Below are 15764 nucleotides of genomic sequence, written 5' to 3'. Positions count from 1 at the left end.
CCTTTTAGAATCAGGACGAAACAAAGTGTTTTTTTCTTTAATATCAAGGCACGCAGCTTTGTAGTAGCATAAAGCTTTTAAAAAAAATAACTGAACGGACATAGTTTCCATCGCAGGATTGATTTTGTAACACAAGCCTACTTTACTAGTGGAGATCAACTAAGGAGAAAGGACGTGGTAACCCCGGTAACGGCGTGGGGGAGGGGAATGACGGAATGCCGAACTCTCTGCCCCCAGCTCGGGTAGAGCGGTGAGATCGCTTGAGGAGGTTTGGGCTATTGGACACGCCGTAGACAGCGGTGCATGCTGGGCCTTGGCAATATGGCGTCCTCCTTGATGTGCTGATGAGAGGAGTTTTCACTGTGGCTCCAGAGCAGAGGGCAAAACTCCCCTGACCTAATAAGCTCACTGTTCCTGTGTGGTCCGCGGGCTCGTGTCGCGCGTGAATCGGGATTCGTTCCCGGGTAGGAGAGAGCCTCGAAGCCGAAGGCCAGCACCGGCCAGGCCGCGCGGACCCGGGGCTGAGTAGCCGACTGCGGACGGGCAGGATGGGCCGGTCCTGGCTCAGGTTGCAGCCCCTCAGGCGAGTGCGGGACCCGCAGGGCTGAGAGCCGCTGGACGAGCCCCGAAGCCCCCTGAACCCGATCCCTCGAGGCCTCAGCCAGGCCAGCGCAGTCGGAGAACCCGCACTGCGAGCGGGACGGCCTGCCTGCCTGCCCTGGGATCCACTGAGGCGTTGGAGGCCGAGAGCAGGTCATCCCCGGGCCTGAAGTCTCTCCCGCCTCTGACAGTCCGGCTTGCAGCCCTCCTGACGGCCTTCAGAGCTGCGGGTGGCTTGCGACTGGGCGCGCGTGCCGGCGCTTCTCCCGGGGTTACCCACCGGCTCTTCACCCCACCCCGCCCCCTCCGACTTCCCGCTCAGAGTTCGAGATAAAGATCTCCGAGTTTTCGCCTGAATAAGGATCTTGGAACACTCTGCCACCATCTCTATTCCCAACTTCCCGTTTTCCTGTATTTTATTTTTTACCGGTTCTGGTACACACTAGTTTTTAAGGCTGGAGGTTCTCGAGCGTCTGCTGCCAAGGACTCCCCCTCCCCCTCCTCCCCTGATGGAGTCGGAGATGCTGCAGTCGCCTCTTATGGGACTCGGGGAGGAAGATGAGGCGGACCTTACAGATTGGAACTTGCCTTTGGCTTTTATGAAAAAAAGACATTGTGAGAAAATTGAAGGCTCCAAATCTTTAGCGCAGAGCTGGAGAATGAAGGATCGGGTGAGTGGATTCTCATGGCACCTTTTTGAGTTCCTAGTCTTCCGACTAAGAAAGTTCTGAGCAAGAACAGCCTCTTAAGAAGAATGCTGGTATTTCGAAGCCACATGTTGCACGTTAACTGAAAGCCAAAAGCTATTCCAGACTCTGGTTTTGGTTGAAAGTGGGTAGGGCGAGTCGATACTCACCGGGTAGCGTTAAAAAACGAGTTTTAATTCAGAGGGGGAAAAAAACCAAATTAGGAAATATTGTTCCACACATACTTATATGCCTTTTAATACACTTAGTAGCACTTAGAGAAAAGACAATTTGGGAAATAATACTTAACGTGCTTAGTCTATTTTTGTAGTCTCTTTTTTTTTTTTTTTCTTCAAATAACCAGGTTGACTGAAGTACAGATGTCTGGTACAGTATGTTGGGAAACAAGATTACTTGAAATATTTATCCAATAACAAATTAAGGCAAAGTTATTTTAAAGTTGCAGCAGGTTTCATCCCAGTCCTTTGAACATCATGTCTGAGAGGCTGACTCCCTGTGTATGTGGCTTCTGGTGTCTGTAACCTGGAGAAAAAATTTCCTCGGTGGCAATTAGGGAGCATGGGGCATGAAGGATTGGAACCTGGGTTCAGGTTTTAGGCCGTTCTCCTGGTGGTGGAGTATCACGAGCAGTTGGTAGCAAAGAAAACAGCCAGCTGTAGTGTGGTAAATTCCTGGTCTAACAAAATGGGGGGAGTACTGTCACTTGTCTGTGGGCACTCATAGTGTGTGTATGTGTGTTTAGTTGTTTTCTTCCTGGCTTCTTTTGTGTAAACTTCTCAGTATAAAAGAGAAAATTGGTGTTATAATGTGTCATTTGTTCATAGTTGGTATGTTTTTACTTGAGATGGTTGTTTGAAAAAGTTGTATGTTGATGAACACTCAGTGAAATTCTAGCAGTGACCAGTGTTTCCATTGTTGATTTGGCTAAATTTTACAAGGTTTCAATTTTTTTTTTTTTTTTTTGAGGTAGGATTTCTCTGTGTAACATCCCTGGCTGTCCCAAAAATCGCTCAGTAGACCAGGCTGGCTTTGAACGCAGAGATCTGCCTGCCTCTGCCTGCTGAGTGCTGGGATTAAAGTTATGAAAATTTCTTTGAGTCAAAAGCAGTTTAGGCTGGGCAAGGTAAATCACTCTTGTAAGCCCAACACTCTGGAGCTTGAGGCAGGAGGATCACCGGTCAAGGCCAGCCTAGACTACAGAGTGCAAACCCTGTCTTAAACAAGAAAAATAAAAGCAATATAAGTAATAAGACTGATGGTTGAGAGAGACTGCATAAAGTCTGTTTTATGGACACATCTAGTACTAATGAAATAATTTTTTTTGTTGCAATGTTTATCTAAAATAAATTTGTTTTAAAACAACTCTTCTTCCCCCTCCCCCATTCTATTTGGTGGAGTTCTTATTTTAAATGGCTTTTTGTTTCTCCTGTTCTTTTGAATGTGGTTCGTTTTGCTACCTAAACCAGTACTCAAACTATTCAAATCACATTAGTGGATATCTTTTTGAACTTTTAATTTAATATATATATATATTTTTGAGACAAGGTTTTATGTAGTGCAGGCAAGCTTGGTATGTAGTCAGAATTACCTTGAACTCATTCGTCCACCTCCCAAGTGCTAGGATTATAGTTGTGTACCACGGTATTCACTTTTAAATGGTTGTAGGGATCAAACTCAGAATTTGTGCATGTTAAGCAACACTCTACAAACTGAGCTACATCTCCAGCCCAATTATTAAAGTAGTTTTTTGTTTTTTTCTTTTTTTCTGGGAGATGGTGGCATACACCTTTAGTCCCAGTCCTTGGGAGGCAGAGACAGGTGGATCTCTGCGAGTTCAAGGCCAGTCTGGTCTACAAAGTGAGTTCCAGGACAACTAGGTGTATACACAGTGAAACCTGTCTCTGCCTCCCAAGTACTGGGATTGAAGGCATGAGCCACTACCACTTGGCATACTAACTTAGTTTTAAAATGTGTTTTACTAATGATTACTTGTTAGTGTTCTATCTAGTATCTGTTTCTAAAATTGCGTCACCAAAGTTGACAACTCTTAGAAGGTTTTTGCCATCCAGCCACAGTGCGTGCCCACCCTCAGTTCTGGTTCTGGTTCTTGCACCCCTTGCTTTCAATCAGTTATGGTTTTTAAGTGCCTGTTAATATATATATTTTTAAAGATTTATTTGTTTTCTGTATATGAGTACACTGTAGCTGTCTTCGGACACACCAGAAGAGGGCATCAGATCCCATTACAGATGGTTGTGAGCCACCATGTGGTTGCTGGGAATTGAACTCAGGACCTTTGGAAGAGCAGTCAGTGCTCTTAACCGCTGAGCCATCTCTCCAGCCTGCCTCTTAACATTTTAATTACTAAGTTACTTTTAGTTAGATTGTCTTTTGATTAATTCTTCATATGGGGAATGATGCATATATGTATCAATATTGGGGAATATAATTGTCCAGTAACTAGACACACTTAGAAATTAGAGTTCAACATGAGTCATCCATGGGCTGGTGGTAGAGGTGTGACCCATCTCCCCCATCTGTGTTTTCCTGTTGTACTTAACAGTTCTTACAACATTCTTTTTCCCACTGAAAAGTGGGCAGATAGGGCCGCTTGGTCTCAGATGGATCTTTTGCCTGCCTGTATGTGGTATGGAGCCTGAGAAGTCTAAGAACGGGTATCCTGATAGAGACATCTGGGAGTAGGTGTGGGAGGAATGTGTGTTCATGGCCAGCCTGGGCTACACAAATGAGTGACTGAATTTCAAGCCAGCTGGATTCAGAGTGAGATCTTGCCTTTAAAAAAAAGGAAAGGAAAAGCAGTTGACATACTGTGTGTGTAGATTATTGATAGACATACCTTCTATTGTAACTAGGACTCTTGATAGACACACTGCTGTCTAATGTACATGTGTTGGGCCACTGGTGTGTAGTCCACAGTGTGGAGCTGTATCTGTAGCAGGAGGAGGCCCCTTAGCGCTGATGTCTGGGAGGCTGGAATATTTCCTGGTCCCTCGTGGTTCCCTCTGCCTTACCTTGTATCCTCCCCAGAGCACTCCAGTTAGGCTCAGTTCCACCACGTGGGGGCTGCTGTGTGTGCTCATCCTGTGTCACTAATCCAAAGGTCAAAGATCCTTTTCTGTCCTCCACCTGTTCGACTTCTTAGTGGTTGACACAGCTGGCCCCTCTGTGCAGTGCTTCGCTTGCTTTGGGTCTTCATGAAGCTTGAGTGTCCTCTCTGATTGCCTTTGGCTGCTCTTCAAACTCCTTTACTGCTTGGTACCCAGGTGTGGAGTGCCCAGGGATGTGGCTTGTTGTGAACTAATCTTGTCTGTTTTGTGGTTTCAGTTCTGTCACATGCCAGTGACACTCACAGCTTGTCTTCAGTTTTGACCTCCCTGAGCTTGCCATCTCAGATGCTATTGCCTACTTTGTCTTGGTCACAGTGTTTGTCACAGTATTCACCACCATTCAGCCAGCCAGTCACAGAAGTTGCAAGCACACAGTTTAATCTCTCTGTTTTTCAGCTGCATCAGTAGAACCTGTGGACCACCTCACAGCGTGTCTTACACCAGACTGCCCTTCTTGGTCTGCAGCCCCAGTCTGGCAGCCATGTGTCTTGTCTGGGTGCTGATAGTTGCGTACTGACTGGTTTCTCAGCGTCTTTGCCCATTCTGCCCTGACTCCTTGCATGCACAGTGGTCAAGGGCCCTCCTGAGGCTGAGGCTTTGCTGCTTCCTGCCTGGTGCTCTGTGTTGGGTTCTGAAGTTGCAGTGCAGCGCAGTGCAGCGCAGCTTCTGGACGTCTCTGTGAGCTGCCCGGTTGCTTCCTCAGTAGTGGTGCTTGGGCTCTTCTCCCTCCGATCTTTGACCTTTCCTTGTTCTCACTCAGATCTTCGTCATCTTCTCAGAGAGGCCTCTGGGTTGCTCAATCTGAAGCAGCAACCAGGCACTCATTGCCATTCGGGGTCACCATTCCTCTGATATTTTCCTCCGTAGGCCTTCAGTCAGATAAAAACAGACTTTGATCATGAAGTAGAAAGTTAGTTTGTGCGAGTCCTCAGCAGTGCTAGTAGGCACATAGTAGGGACCCAACAGAATGTCCTAGCTTACCAAGGACTTCTTCCACATAGCTCTCTCTCCTAAGACTCAACAGCATTGAAAGTTACCTAGGGATCATTATCTCCATGGTGAGGACACTGGAGCCCTAAGTAGATGCCTTACCTAAAGTCATACAGTTGATGTTTTAGTTAGGGTTTCCATTGGTGTGAAGAGACACCATGACCAAGGCAACTCTTATGAAGGACAACATTTAATTGGGGCTGGCTTACAGTTTCAGAGGTTCAGTCCAGTATCGTCATGGCAGGAGTCATGGCAGTGTCCAGGCAGACATGTTGTTGGAGGAGCTGAGAGTTCTACATCTTCTTCCAAAAGAAGCCAGGAACAGACTGTCTTCAGGCAGCTAGGAGGAGGGTCTCAAAGCCCACCCCACAGTGACACACTTCCTCTAACAAGGCCACACCTCCTCCAATAAGGTCACACCTTCTAATAGTGCCACTCTCTGGGCCAAGCATCTTCAAACCACCACAAGTGACACGGCAGCAATAAGAGGAAGAGGTCTGAGAAATAGAGTCCATGTCTTACAGAAGCAAAGCTGAGCTGTATCCCACTGTCTCACAACATCCCTATTCAGGTTTCATGGCAGGTCCCAGCGGGGCACTGAGGGCAGCTTGGTGCTGCTGATATTGTAGATCTTTCCTCTCTGCTGATGCTGGCACTGGTGGTGCAGGAGAGGAGGAGGTTGGAACTGTGCCATCCTAGCATGGTACATACAGAGGCTACCCGAGCTATTGTCTGTTGTTAGTATTCTTTGTCAAGCAGAGAAGTCTGGTTTTACTTGAGAAGGTCCTTGGTGAAGCAGGGGAAGTGATTATTTTGATTAAATTTTAGTTCTTGAGCCTGTGCCTTTGTGTGTTAATTTTTATTTTTCCTAGAGGGTTTCTTGGTGTAGCCTGGCTGTCCTGGCTCTGTAGACTAGGCTGGCTACCAACTCACTAAGATCTGCCCCTCCCTTCCTGGCATTGTGCTTAAAGGCATTCGCCACCACCTCCCAGCTGTTAACACCTGTGCTTTGTACCAGACCAGTGGCCATAGTAGGGGTGGCTGGTGACCTTGTGGTGATGGCTGTGTGGAGGGGGATGATGACCAGGTGGAGATGGACCCTGTGTCCAGAAACGAAGTGGCCCAGTGGCCGTGTGTGTGTGTGTGTAGTCTGTGGCTGTAAGAGTAGTGGTGGCCAGGTGGTTGGCAGCTCTCTATTGACTGTGGACTGTCAGCTGTCAGTGATGAGTGGACAGAGATAGCTCAACCTGTCACTCCAAGTAGCCTAGTTTCTCTAACCTTGACTTAGGCCAGACTTGGATTTGTGGCTTCCATACTGAAAAAAATTTCACTGAAAAGAATTTTAGGATTAGGTAGTATGATGAGGTAGAGTTGAAGATCTTACTGAATATATTTTAATATAGGTTTAAGCATGGGGTTAAGATAAAGAGAAGCTCAGGAAAAGTGAGATACACCTGAGAACATGGTGATGCCTCTCAAAGAAGAGAAGTCTCGTTTTACTTGAGAAGGTCCTTGGTGAGGCAGGGGATGTGATGATTTTGATATTTCTCCAAAGGCAGTCATCCTCAAGTGGGGTCTTCATGGCAGAGTCACAATGCGTTGTTAGCAGTAGCCATCCTGGTGACTCTCAGGTTGTCCCCCTTGGAGATGTCTTGGTAGAATTAGTCTGATATGGCAAAACCAGGAGCTGTTAGGCTTACACAAGGAGCCTAGTTCATATCCTTCCCTTGGAAGTGGGATTTCTGATAAGATTCCTAGAAAATTGCAGGTTTATATAACTGGGAAGGAGAAGGGCCGCAAGCAGTTAATTAGGCTGAGATTCTTTCTGGCAGGAGACTTCAGCCAGATTCCTGAGTGAGGACTTCCTTTCCCTTTCTCACGTCCCCAGCACCTGTTCTGTCTTCCAGTTCTGCCTCTGTGGTAGGGATTGTATCCCCTCCCCCATGTTGGGGGGGCAGCTACTCAGTCTATGGACACCGCGTCTCAAGGGAAGGCTGGCAGGCCCTCTTTGAGCATTAGGCTTGGGTAATACACACACACACACACACACACACACACACACTCTTGAAGATAAACCAAGTGAGCTGCCATTTTAAGGAAAACATCAGACAGTGTTTGTTGCCAGTGATAAGACCGGAGCTTTCAAATGAAAATAGAGTTTGGAAACCTCTGGGCAGTTGACAGATCCCGATTCTTACAGAGTTCTCTGACAAAAGTGTTATGGGAACATGCAGATGGCTTGTTTTTTATTTTTTTATTTTTGGCTACTGTAGAATGGAGAATAATATGTTCCATATTTGGAACATAGTATTGTCTGGTGAACCAATAATCCAGTGAGCGAGTGCTTGAGTGAGAGGGTGTCGTGTCAGGTGTCTTCGTAGCCACAGAGGCAGTAGTACTCAGATGGAGCACTTCACAGAGTACCTCTTAGTGAGCCACCATTTGTTCGTCCCTGGAACGTTTGGATCCTCCTGCCCTTTCTGGCTATAGGTCTTTCTGGGAAAGATATAGACACAAGCTTTAGAATGCGTCTGTCCTCTCTGAAGCTGCGCGGTAAAGAGATTTACAAGAATGTAGAACACAACCACTTGCCCCACTAGCAGTTTTCAAAATATACTTATTTTTCATAGAAATGTTACTTGTTTGAATAAATAATGAGTTTATAATTACTTTAAAATTAGTTCATAATATATTACATTTTAAAACGTTTACCCTTTAATATAGAAAGTGTTGATAAATGTAACTCATTAAAAAATGTCTTTGGGGCCTCAGAGACTCTGGAAAGCCTAAAGGGGGTTGCTTTCAAAAGTCTGAGAAGTGTGTGGTCAAGAGGAGGGCTGGGGAGGTCAGGTGATGGCGTATCTGACAGTGGAGGAGACTCACCAGAAGAGTACTGAGCCTGCGCTACTCATTCTAATATCATCCTTTTCTCTGACTGCTTTTCTTTCTCTAATCTATGTATGTATATATGTATGTATGCATCTGTCTGTCTGTCTGTCTGTCTGTCTGTCTATCTTTCAAGATAGGGTTTCTCTGTATATCCTTGGCTGTCCTGGAACTAGCTCTGTAGACCAGACTGGCCTCCAATGCAGAGATCTATCTAATCTACCGCCCAGCTATCGTTGTAACATCTTCATACAAGGAACATCTGGAGTGCTTTGGGGTCTGAATTGGAGCTAAGGTGTGCCTGTGAAACATATGTGCTTGGGCAGTCACTGCCTGGCGTATAGCGAACGCCAAGGCCGCCTAGTAGTCTAGTAGCTCTAGACTTCCCTGCTTATGCGTGTATGTGTGTGTGTGTGTGTGTGTGTGTGTTACATGGCATAGTTTGCACACCCAGGAGGATCTTATTCTGTGAGGAGAGCACAGCTGGCTTTGTGTACAGGAGGAACTGTTGGCTGTCTTGAGTCATTCAGAAGGGTTGAATGTTCTCTTGAGCTGTACTCTGCCCTCTGGGCCTTGCTACCTGTGCTAGGAGAGCAGCTGGTTCTGATACACCTGTGTGTGTGTCCATGATGATGTCATAGGTGAGACACACTGGTGTGTGTGTCCATGATGATGGTATAGGTGAGACACACTGGTGTGTGTGTCTGTGATGGTGCTATAGGTGAGACACACTGGTGTGTGTGTCCATGATGATGCTATAGGTGAGACACACTGGTGTGTGTGTCAGTGACGGTGCTATAGGTGAGACACACTGGTGCGTGTGTCAGTGATGATGCTATAGGTGAGACACACTGGTGCGTGTGTCTGTGATGATGCTATAGGTGAGACACACTGGTGCGTGTGTCAGTGACGGTGCTATAGGTGAGACACACTGGTGTGTGTGTCAGTGACGGTGCTATAGGTGAGACACACTGGTGCGTGTGTCAGTGATGGTGCTATAGGTGAGACACACTGGTGTGTGTGTCAGTGATGATGCTATAGGTGAGACACACTGGTGCGTGTGTCAGTGATGGTGCTATAGGTGAGACACACTGGTGCGTGTGTCTGTGATGGTGCTATAGGTGAGACACACTGGTGCGTGTGTCAGTGACGGTGCTATAGGTGAGACACACTGGTGCGTGTGTCAGTGATGGTGCTATAGGTGAGACACACTGGTGCGTGTGTCAGTGATGATGCTATAGGTGAGACACACTGGTGCGTGTGTCAGTGATGATGCTATAGGTGAGACACACTGGTGCGTGTGTCAGTGATGGTGCTATAGGTGAGACACACTGGTGCGTGTGTCAGTGATGATGCTATAGGTGAGACACACTGGTGTGTGTGTCCGTGATGATGGTATAAGTGAGACACACTGGTGTGTGTGTCCGTGATGATGGTATAAGTGAGAGTGATGCTGTTGCCAGGATTCCATATCAGATACGTCAGCTGTGCTGAATCCTGTGTGTGAAACAGGGATCTTTGACACATTACATTCCGCTGAGGGTGGGAGTAAAGGACTTGGGAAGGGTGACAGTGGAGGTACAGGGCCCTGTGGTGGGAACTAGTGGTAATCCAGGTGAGACTGAGGACTGAGTCCTTATGGGTGGAGAATGAAGTAGTGAAGTAATTACAGCAGAGTGGAGGATGCCGTGACTTCAGCTGACCCGAGGAAGGTGGAGTCCAGGAGTCTGGCTGGGATTCTGGCATGTGCTGACTGTCTGCAGTTAGTTCCTCTCTTCTTGGCCCTGGAAGCCCCATGAGGTTGCCCCAAGTGTCTCATGTGAGTCTCAGGAGTCAGAGTATCATCCATTGGAGTTAAAAAAAAAATCTGCTTAAAAAAAGTGCCATGTTTATTTTCAACACCATGCTGTGAAAGAGCCCAGAAGGGATTGAAGCCTTTCCTCCCCATTATCACCTGGTCGGGTTCTGAACCAGAGCCTCAGCAAGACAGCATGTGACTCCCATGTGGGTGGTATGCTCCAGGCTGTCCACTCACCCTCCTGCTAGTCCGGACATCAGCAAGGGTTTTGTTGGCAGTGATACTTGTTTCAGTAGAGCAAAAAATTGTCATCTTTTAAAAGTCTAATTAAATAAATGGAAATGCCATTTTAGTAACTATTTGGCACTATATGTTAATGCTGTAACATGTTCTTAAGCCTTGAACCTGCCAGGTGCTGGGTGGTCTGACTGCAGAGAATTCTTTTAGAGTCAGAACAGGAAGCAGCTCACAGGAGACAGCCACTGTTAGCCCGGGTTAATTTTACCCAGACATCAGTACCTCTTTCAGATGGGTCATTTGTTCTCAGCTAATGACATTTTGTATTTTCTACAGAATCGGAGACGTCCACAGTACAGTGAATTTCCACATACTCTTACCTCAGACTCAGGGCTGTTACTTGTTTTCCCATGTACTTAGGGATTCTGTTCACCTGTGGGCGCATGCCTGGTGCCCTGCATCATCAAAGGGCTGGTTGGTCGTGCAGTCTGCTTTATTCTGCGTGTACCCTAAGAACAAGGACGCTCTTGTGTAATGTAGTGTAGGCGTAAAACTCAGGACATCTGTCACAGATATTTAATATTATCATGTGATGGCTTCAGTGACCATGGCCTTTGTAGCCACATATGTTTGAATACACGGTCCCCAGTTGGTGGACCGGTTTGGAAAGGATTAGGAGGTGTGGCCCTGAAGTGGCCTAAGTTGTCTTGGTATTCTATCACAGCAATAGAAATTAACCAGTACATAGCATTCACTCACAGTTCACAAACAAATGTCTCTGGCTTGTCCCAGGATTTACTTTTATTAGCAATTTATGTCCATCCCCAAACCAGTAAGTTTTAAGAGTGAGAGAGTTCAAGATTGCGCATTACTCTTTATAGTATTCTTGAATCTAAAGTAGCTTTTATGATAATTTCCTAACCTTGGATGTCTGTCTGTCTGTCTGTCTGTCTATCTCTCCTTCCTTCCTTCCTTCCTTCCTTCCTTCCTTCCTTTCTTCCTTCCTCCTCTCTCTCTCTCTCTCTTTCTCTTTCTCTTTCCCTCTCCCTCTCCCCATCTCCCTCTCCCTCTCCCTCTCTCCCTCTCTCTCTGTGATAAGATTTTAGCTATGTTTAGACACACTGTGACATTAAGAACTTTCACATTCTTATGTGTGATCAACTCTAGCTGCTGTAGCAGACATCAGAAACAATAATTTTGGAAGAGAAAGGGTTTCTTTTGGCTCATGGCTCTGACCTCTCAGTCTGTCATCCACAGCACCCTTGTTCTGAGGCTGTGACAGGACAGTAGCGCATGGCTGGAGAACATGTTGGAGCAAATTCCTTCTCTCCTGGTTCACGAAGTGAGGTCTGCTACCCTGCAAGTACAAGACTGTCCCCCCACTAGGCAGAAGAGCTCTCACAGGTTCTCCCCAAAGTGCCCTGTGGAGGACCAAGTCTTTAAAGGCGAGCCTTGGAGTCCCTGAGGATTCAAACCTTGGCGTTGTTCAGTCTCTACCACTCACCTCAGGGCTGTTGGTTCCTCTCCACCGATGACAGCAGTGCTGAAGACTTCAACCTTTGTTTTCTTCTCTTCTGGCTCTTAGGACCTCTGCTGGTCTCTCCCGCTGTCCACTTGTGTGTACTGCTGTACTGCCCAGGCTTGTTGCTGAAGCTATATCCTCTTGCTTCTCCAGCCTCAGCCTCCTGAGGACCAACTGTGTCTGCCCATGCTCCTGCCTTGGCTGCTGCTCTGTCTTTCTGTGATTTTGTTGACCTTGACATTTCTAAAGACTGCATTTTAGTGTCTTCACTTTGTCCATGTCTCCTTGTGTTCAACTTGAGGCTCCGTGTTTGGGTGGAGGTGTGCCTCTCTCTGCGCACGTGTTAGAAGAGTGGAGGTGTGCCTTTCTCTGAGTGTGTGTTAGAAGGCCAGTGGTGTTGCTTGGACTTGCTTGTCTCACAGTGCCTTTTTAAAACCTGTTAATGTGATTTTGACTTTTCTGGTTTGTTGAGGGCTCCTCTACATTGTTTCTTTGCTGCTTTTTTGACCAGCGTGGAACCTTCTTTCCTCTCCTGCCCAGCAGCAGGCTTCAGACTCATCCTGCTCAGTCTCAGAAGCTCCCTTTTCTTCCTAGGGCCCAGGTTTCTGTTAGAATGGAATTTAGAAGCCAAGAGCTGGATGTTGGGTGTGCACACAGATAGAGGTCTGTGTCTGCTGGTGTTTATTTTACACTGACAACTATGAACGCCCACAGATATCTCTTGTGCTCCTTGATACCTCAGATTACAATCTACCTTCCTGCTACTAGTGAGGAACTGGCTCCTGGATGCCATTCATCATTTGCCTAGGCCTTAGAGTGTAGAGTCTGGAAGACCCCAGCGAGCATACTCAGTCAGGAAGACAGTCCACTAAGGAGTTGCTCGGATGTAGAGTCTGGAAGATTCCAGTGAGTATGCTCAGGAAGGTGGCCCACTCAGGAACTGCTCTTACTGTGTGACTCTTTTTTTTTTTTTCACGTGTGTCTAGGTTAGGTTGACATTGATGCCTACTATTGCTCTTTGCCTTTTCCTTTGAGACAGGGTCTTTCAGAACCTAGAGTTCACTGATTAGCTTGACTGGCTGGGTACTGAGCTCCTAGGATTTAACTGTTTGCCTTCCTAGTGCTGGGGTTCCAAGTGTGTGAGCCACACCCTGCTTATTTATGTGGGTTCTGGAGGTCTGAACTCAGGCCTCAGGCTTGTGAGGAAAGTGCTTGTTTTATTTGCTGAGCTGACTTAGGCTGTTTTTTGAGCAAACACATATAGTAGAACACATAAATTGGGACCATAAGCTTGTGCTATTAAGATGAGTATTGGTGTCAGTCAGAATTCATGAGAATTATTAAATTATATAAATTATTGTTTATAAACATGTCAGTACCGTTTCCATATTCCATTTGGTCTCAAACCTAGCATTATGTGGTCTTGAGGACCATGTACCTTATTGAGATGTTCCTAGAAGCTCATGCTCGTCATAAACCAGTAGAAGCCCCTGCATCTTGGGCATTTGAAAGAGGCTGATCTGTTGTGCAGGAGTCACTAGTCTGCTTTGTCCTGTGTTAGCTGTAGGTGGCTCTGCGGTAAGAGGAGAGTCTCTGCTTAGGCAGAATGGCTGGGGTGCAGTGCAGGGAACTGGCAGTGAATTCTCACACAGTTGACATTTAGAATCGGGTAATTCAGCTCCTCCTCATCAAGAGCCCTCTGGGTACTAGGGTGCCATCCTGGAAGCTGGGACTGGTACTGACCACTAGATACTAGAATTGGGTCTGGCTAGATTTGTTTTTGTTTTCTCACCCTGATTGCTGGGCTCATCGATAACTCTTTACAAAGATACCTTTTTTTTTTTTTTTAAATAGAGTCCAAGACCTTGTTACTCAGTTCCAGAGTTTTGGTTTGATTCAGAGTAAATGAGCCTCTCCTTGGCTTCACCGGGGACTGTGATGAGAGTAATGTCCATGTGGCCAGTGGCAGTGTGAGTTAGCTTTCTCATTATGGTGACCAAGTAGGGGGCAAAGTTCTATTTTGGCTCACAGGTTGAAGGCACACAGTTGAAGGGCACAGTCGTAGTGGGGAGGCGGCTGGTCCATTGCTTTCAGTCAGGAAGTAGAAACTGATGTTGGTGTTTCACTTGCTTTCTCTGTTTTCTTTCTGACACATAGGACAGTGCTGTACACAATCAAAACTGGTCCTCTGTCCTCAGTAAAGCCTCTGTAACCCCTACACACACATTTGCAGTAATGTGACCCCTGCTGATTCCAGATCCAGTCAAATTGAAGTGTTGCTGTGTTGCTGTGTCTGTGTCAGGATGTCACGGGGAGCCCACAGTGGCCTGGAGTTCACTTGATTCCCGTGGGCCATATCCCTAGGACTTCTGGCCCTGCTGAGCAGGGCTGCAGTTAGCTCCCTGTTAGTGAGAGTCTGTGGAGTAAGCTCCACTGTGTCTGCGTGATAGATACAGCAGGGCTGCGCTAATGTCGGCCCTTCCTAATTTCCAGTAGCAAACTGCTTGGTAATCTGCTTATTACTGGGAGTTAATGATAAGTTTTATTTAGTTGCATATTTGAGAAAGTTCAGTCAGATTGTCTGTGATGGGGAAGAATTTTATGCCAAGTAGATTATAGTTGATTCTATAGATGATTTTCCTTTATTAGGTGACTTATGCATAGAGATGTGTTTTGAAAGTAATATGAATGCTTTCATAAGTGGAATGACTTGATGCAATTGCCTTAATACAATTGTGAGGAGTGTTAGTCTAGGAGTCATGAGCCTAGGGTCCCCTGGCCTGCTCCCTGCTGCAGAGGAGGCATGGTGTGACTGCAGAGCAGTGTCCCATGCGCTGTCATGGGAGCTCCCCAAAGCATGCTGTCAGGTAAAACAAACTCAGAAGAGACGTTGCTCTGCTTCAATTTGGGCCTCTTAGAGGGTGTGTGTAGGTGAAAGAGTCTTTGCCTGTGGAGGGGAGTGTGCACGGATTGGACTGGTGAGTAGGAGGGGAGGGGAGAGGAGGGGAGAGAGAGGAGCTATGATGTCTTTGTTGATGTTTTCCTGTGCTGGAAGTTGTTTTTTTTTTTTTTTAAGCAGGACAGACCTAGCAGACTTGAGTGCTCTGGCCCTCACATCCCAGCCCCTGTGATTATCTTACTAGGATTAGTTATACAAGAAAAGGTTACCTTGTATCAGTCCTCTGTTCCTTCCTAACTGTCTCAGGTTCATGACATGTATCTTTCACTTAATCACCTGACCCTGTTGAGGTTGTTACTGTGACACCTAGTGACACAAGGGCTGGGAAGGGACACGCTTCTAGTCCTCTTCTTCCTGCTGTTGATGCTCTGGGTGTGTTATGTTTTAACTGTACATGTTTTAAGCCCTACACTACTCTTTTTTTTTTTGGTTTTTCGAGACAGGGTTTCTCTTATAGCCCGGGCTGTCCTGGAACTCACTCCGTAGACCAGGCTTACTTCGAACTCGGAAATCCTCCTGCCTCTGCCTCCCAAGTGCTGGGATTAAAGGCATGCGCCACCACTGCCCGGCTTACTCTGCTGTTTTCTTCCTCCTTTTCTTGCCACCTCCTCTGCTGTCTTCTTCTTTCTTCTCTTATCCCCTCTCCTCCCCTCCCTTTCTCTCTTTTCTATTTTTTGTTTTTTTGTTTTTGGTTCTTTCGAGATAGGATCCTGCTATGTAGTCTGAGCTGTCTTTGAATTCATGGCCGTTTCCTGCATTAGCCTCCCAAGTACTGGGGTTGCAGGCACGTCCTCTGCTCCATTGCTTTTCTAAGTCATTTTGGTTGGATTGAAAACAGCTCACTGTTTGCTATTAGATTACTATTAGGTAGACTAGGATGTTGGTAGGTGATCCTCTAAGAAGCTACAGTGGGCTTCTGTTTTATGTGTTTAAATGT

The 15764-nt window shown here is 46.5% G+C and overlaps 1 protein-coding gene across 3 annotated transcripts in view; it reads left to right on the top strand.

Moving 5' to 3' along the window:
• The first annotated feature begins 314 nt into the window (after positions 1–314).
• The window catches only part of Rptor (regulatory associated protein of MTOR complex 1), a 296009-nt gene continuing 280559 nt past the window's right edge, over positions 315–15764 (top strand). For 2 of the 3 annotated variants that reach the window (XM_028787900.1, XM_028787903.1), the window contains exon 1: positions 521–1271. In XM_028787900.1, coding sequence (XP_028643733.1) covers positions 1110–1271 — 162 coding nt within the window. In that variant the 5' untranslated portion in view covers positions 521–1109. Of the gene's footprint in view, positions 1272–15764 lie in introns of all 3 variants that reach the window. The other variant, XM_028787899.1, reaches the window with a different exon arrangement.

The sequence above is a fragment of the Grammomys surdaster genome, unplaced genomic scaffold, assembly GCF_004785775.1.
Source record: "Grammomys surdaster isolate TR1022 unplaced genomic scaffold, NIH_TR_1.0 125688, whole genome shotgun sequence".
Classification (NCBI taxonomy): Eukaryota; Metazoa; Chordata; class Mammalia; order Rodentia; family Muridae; genus Grammomys; species Grammomys surdaster.
This window is presented reverse-complemented; position numbering and strand designations above follow the sequence as displayed.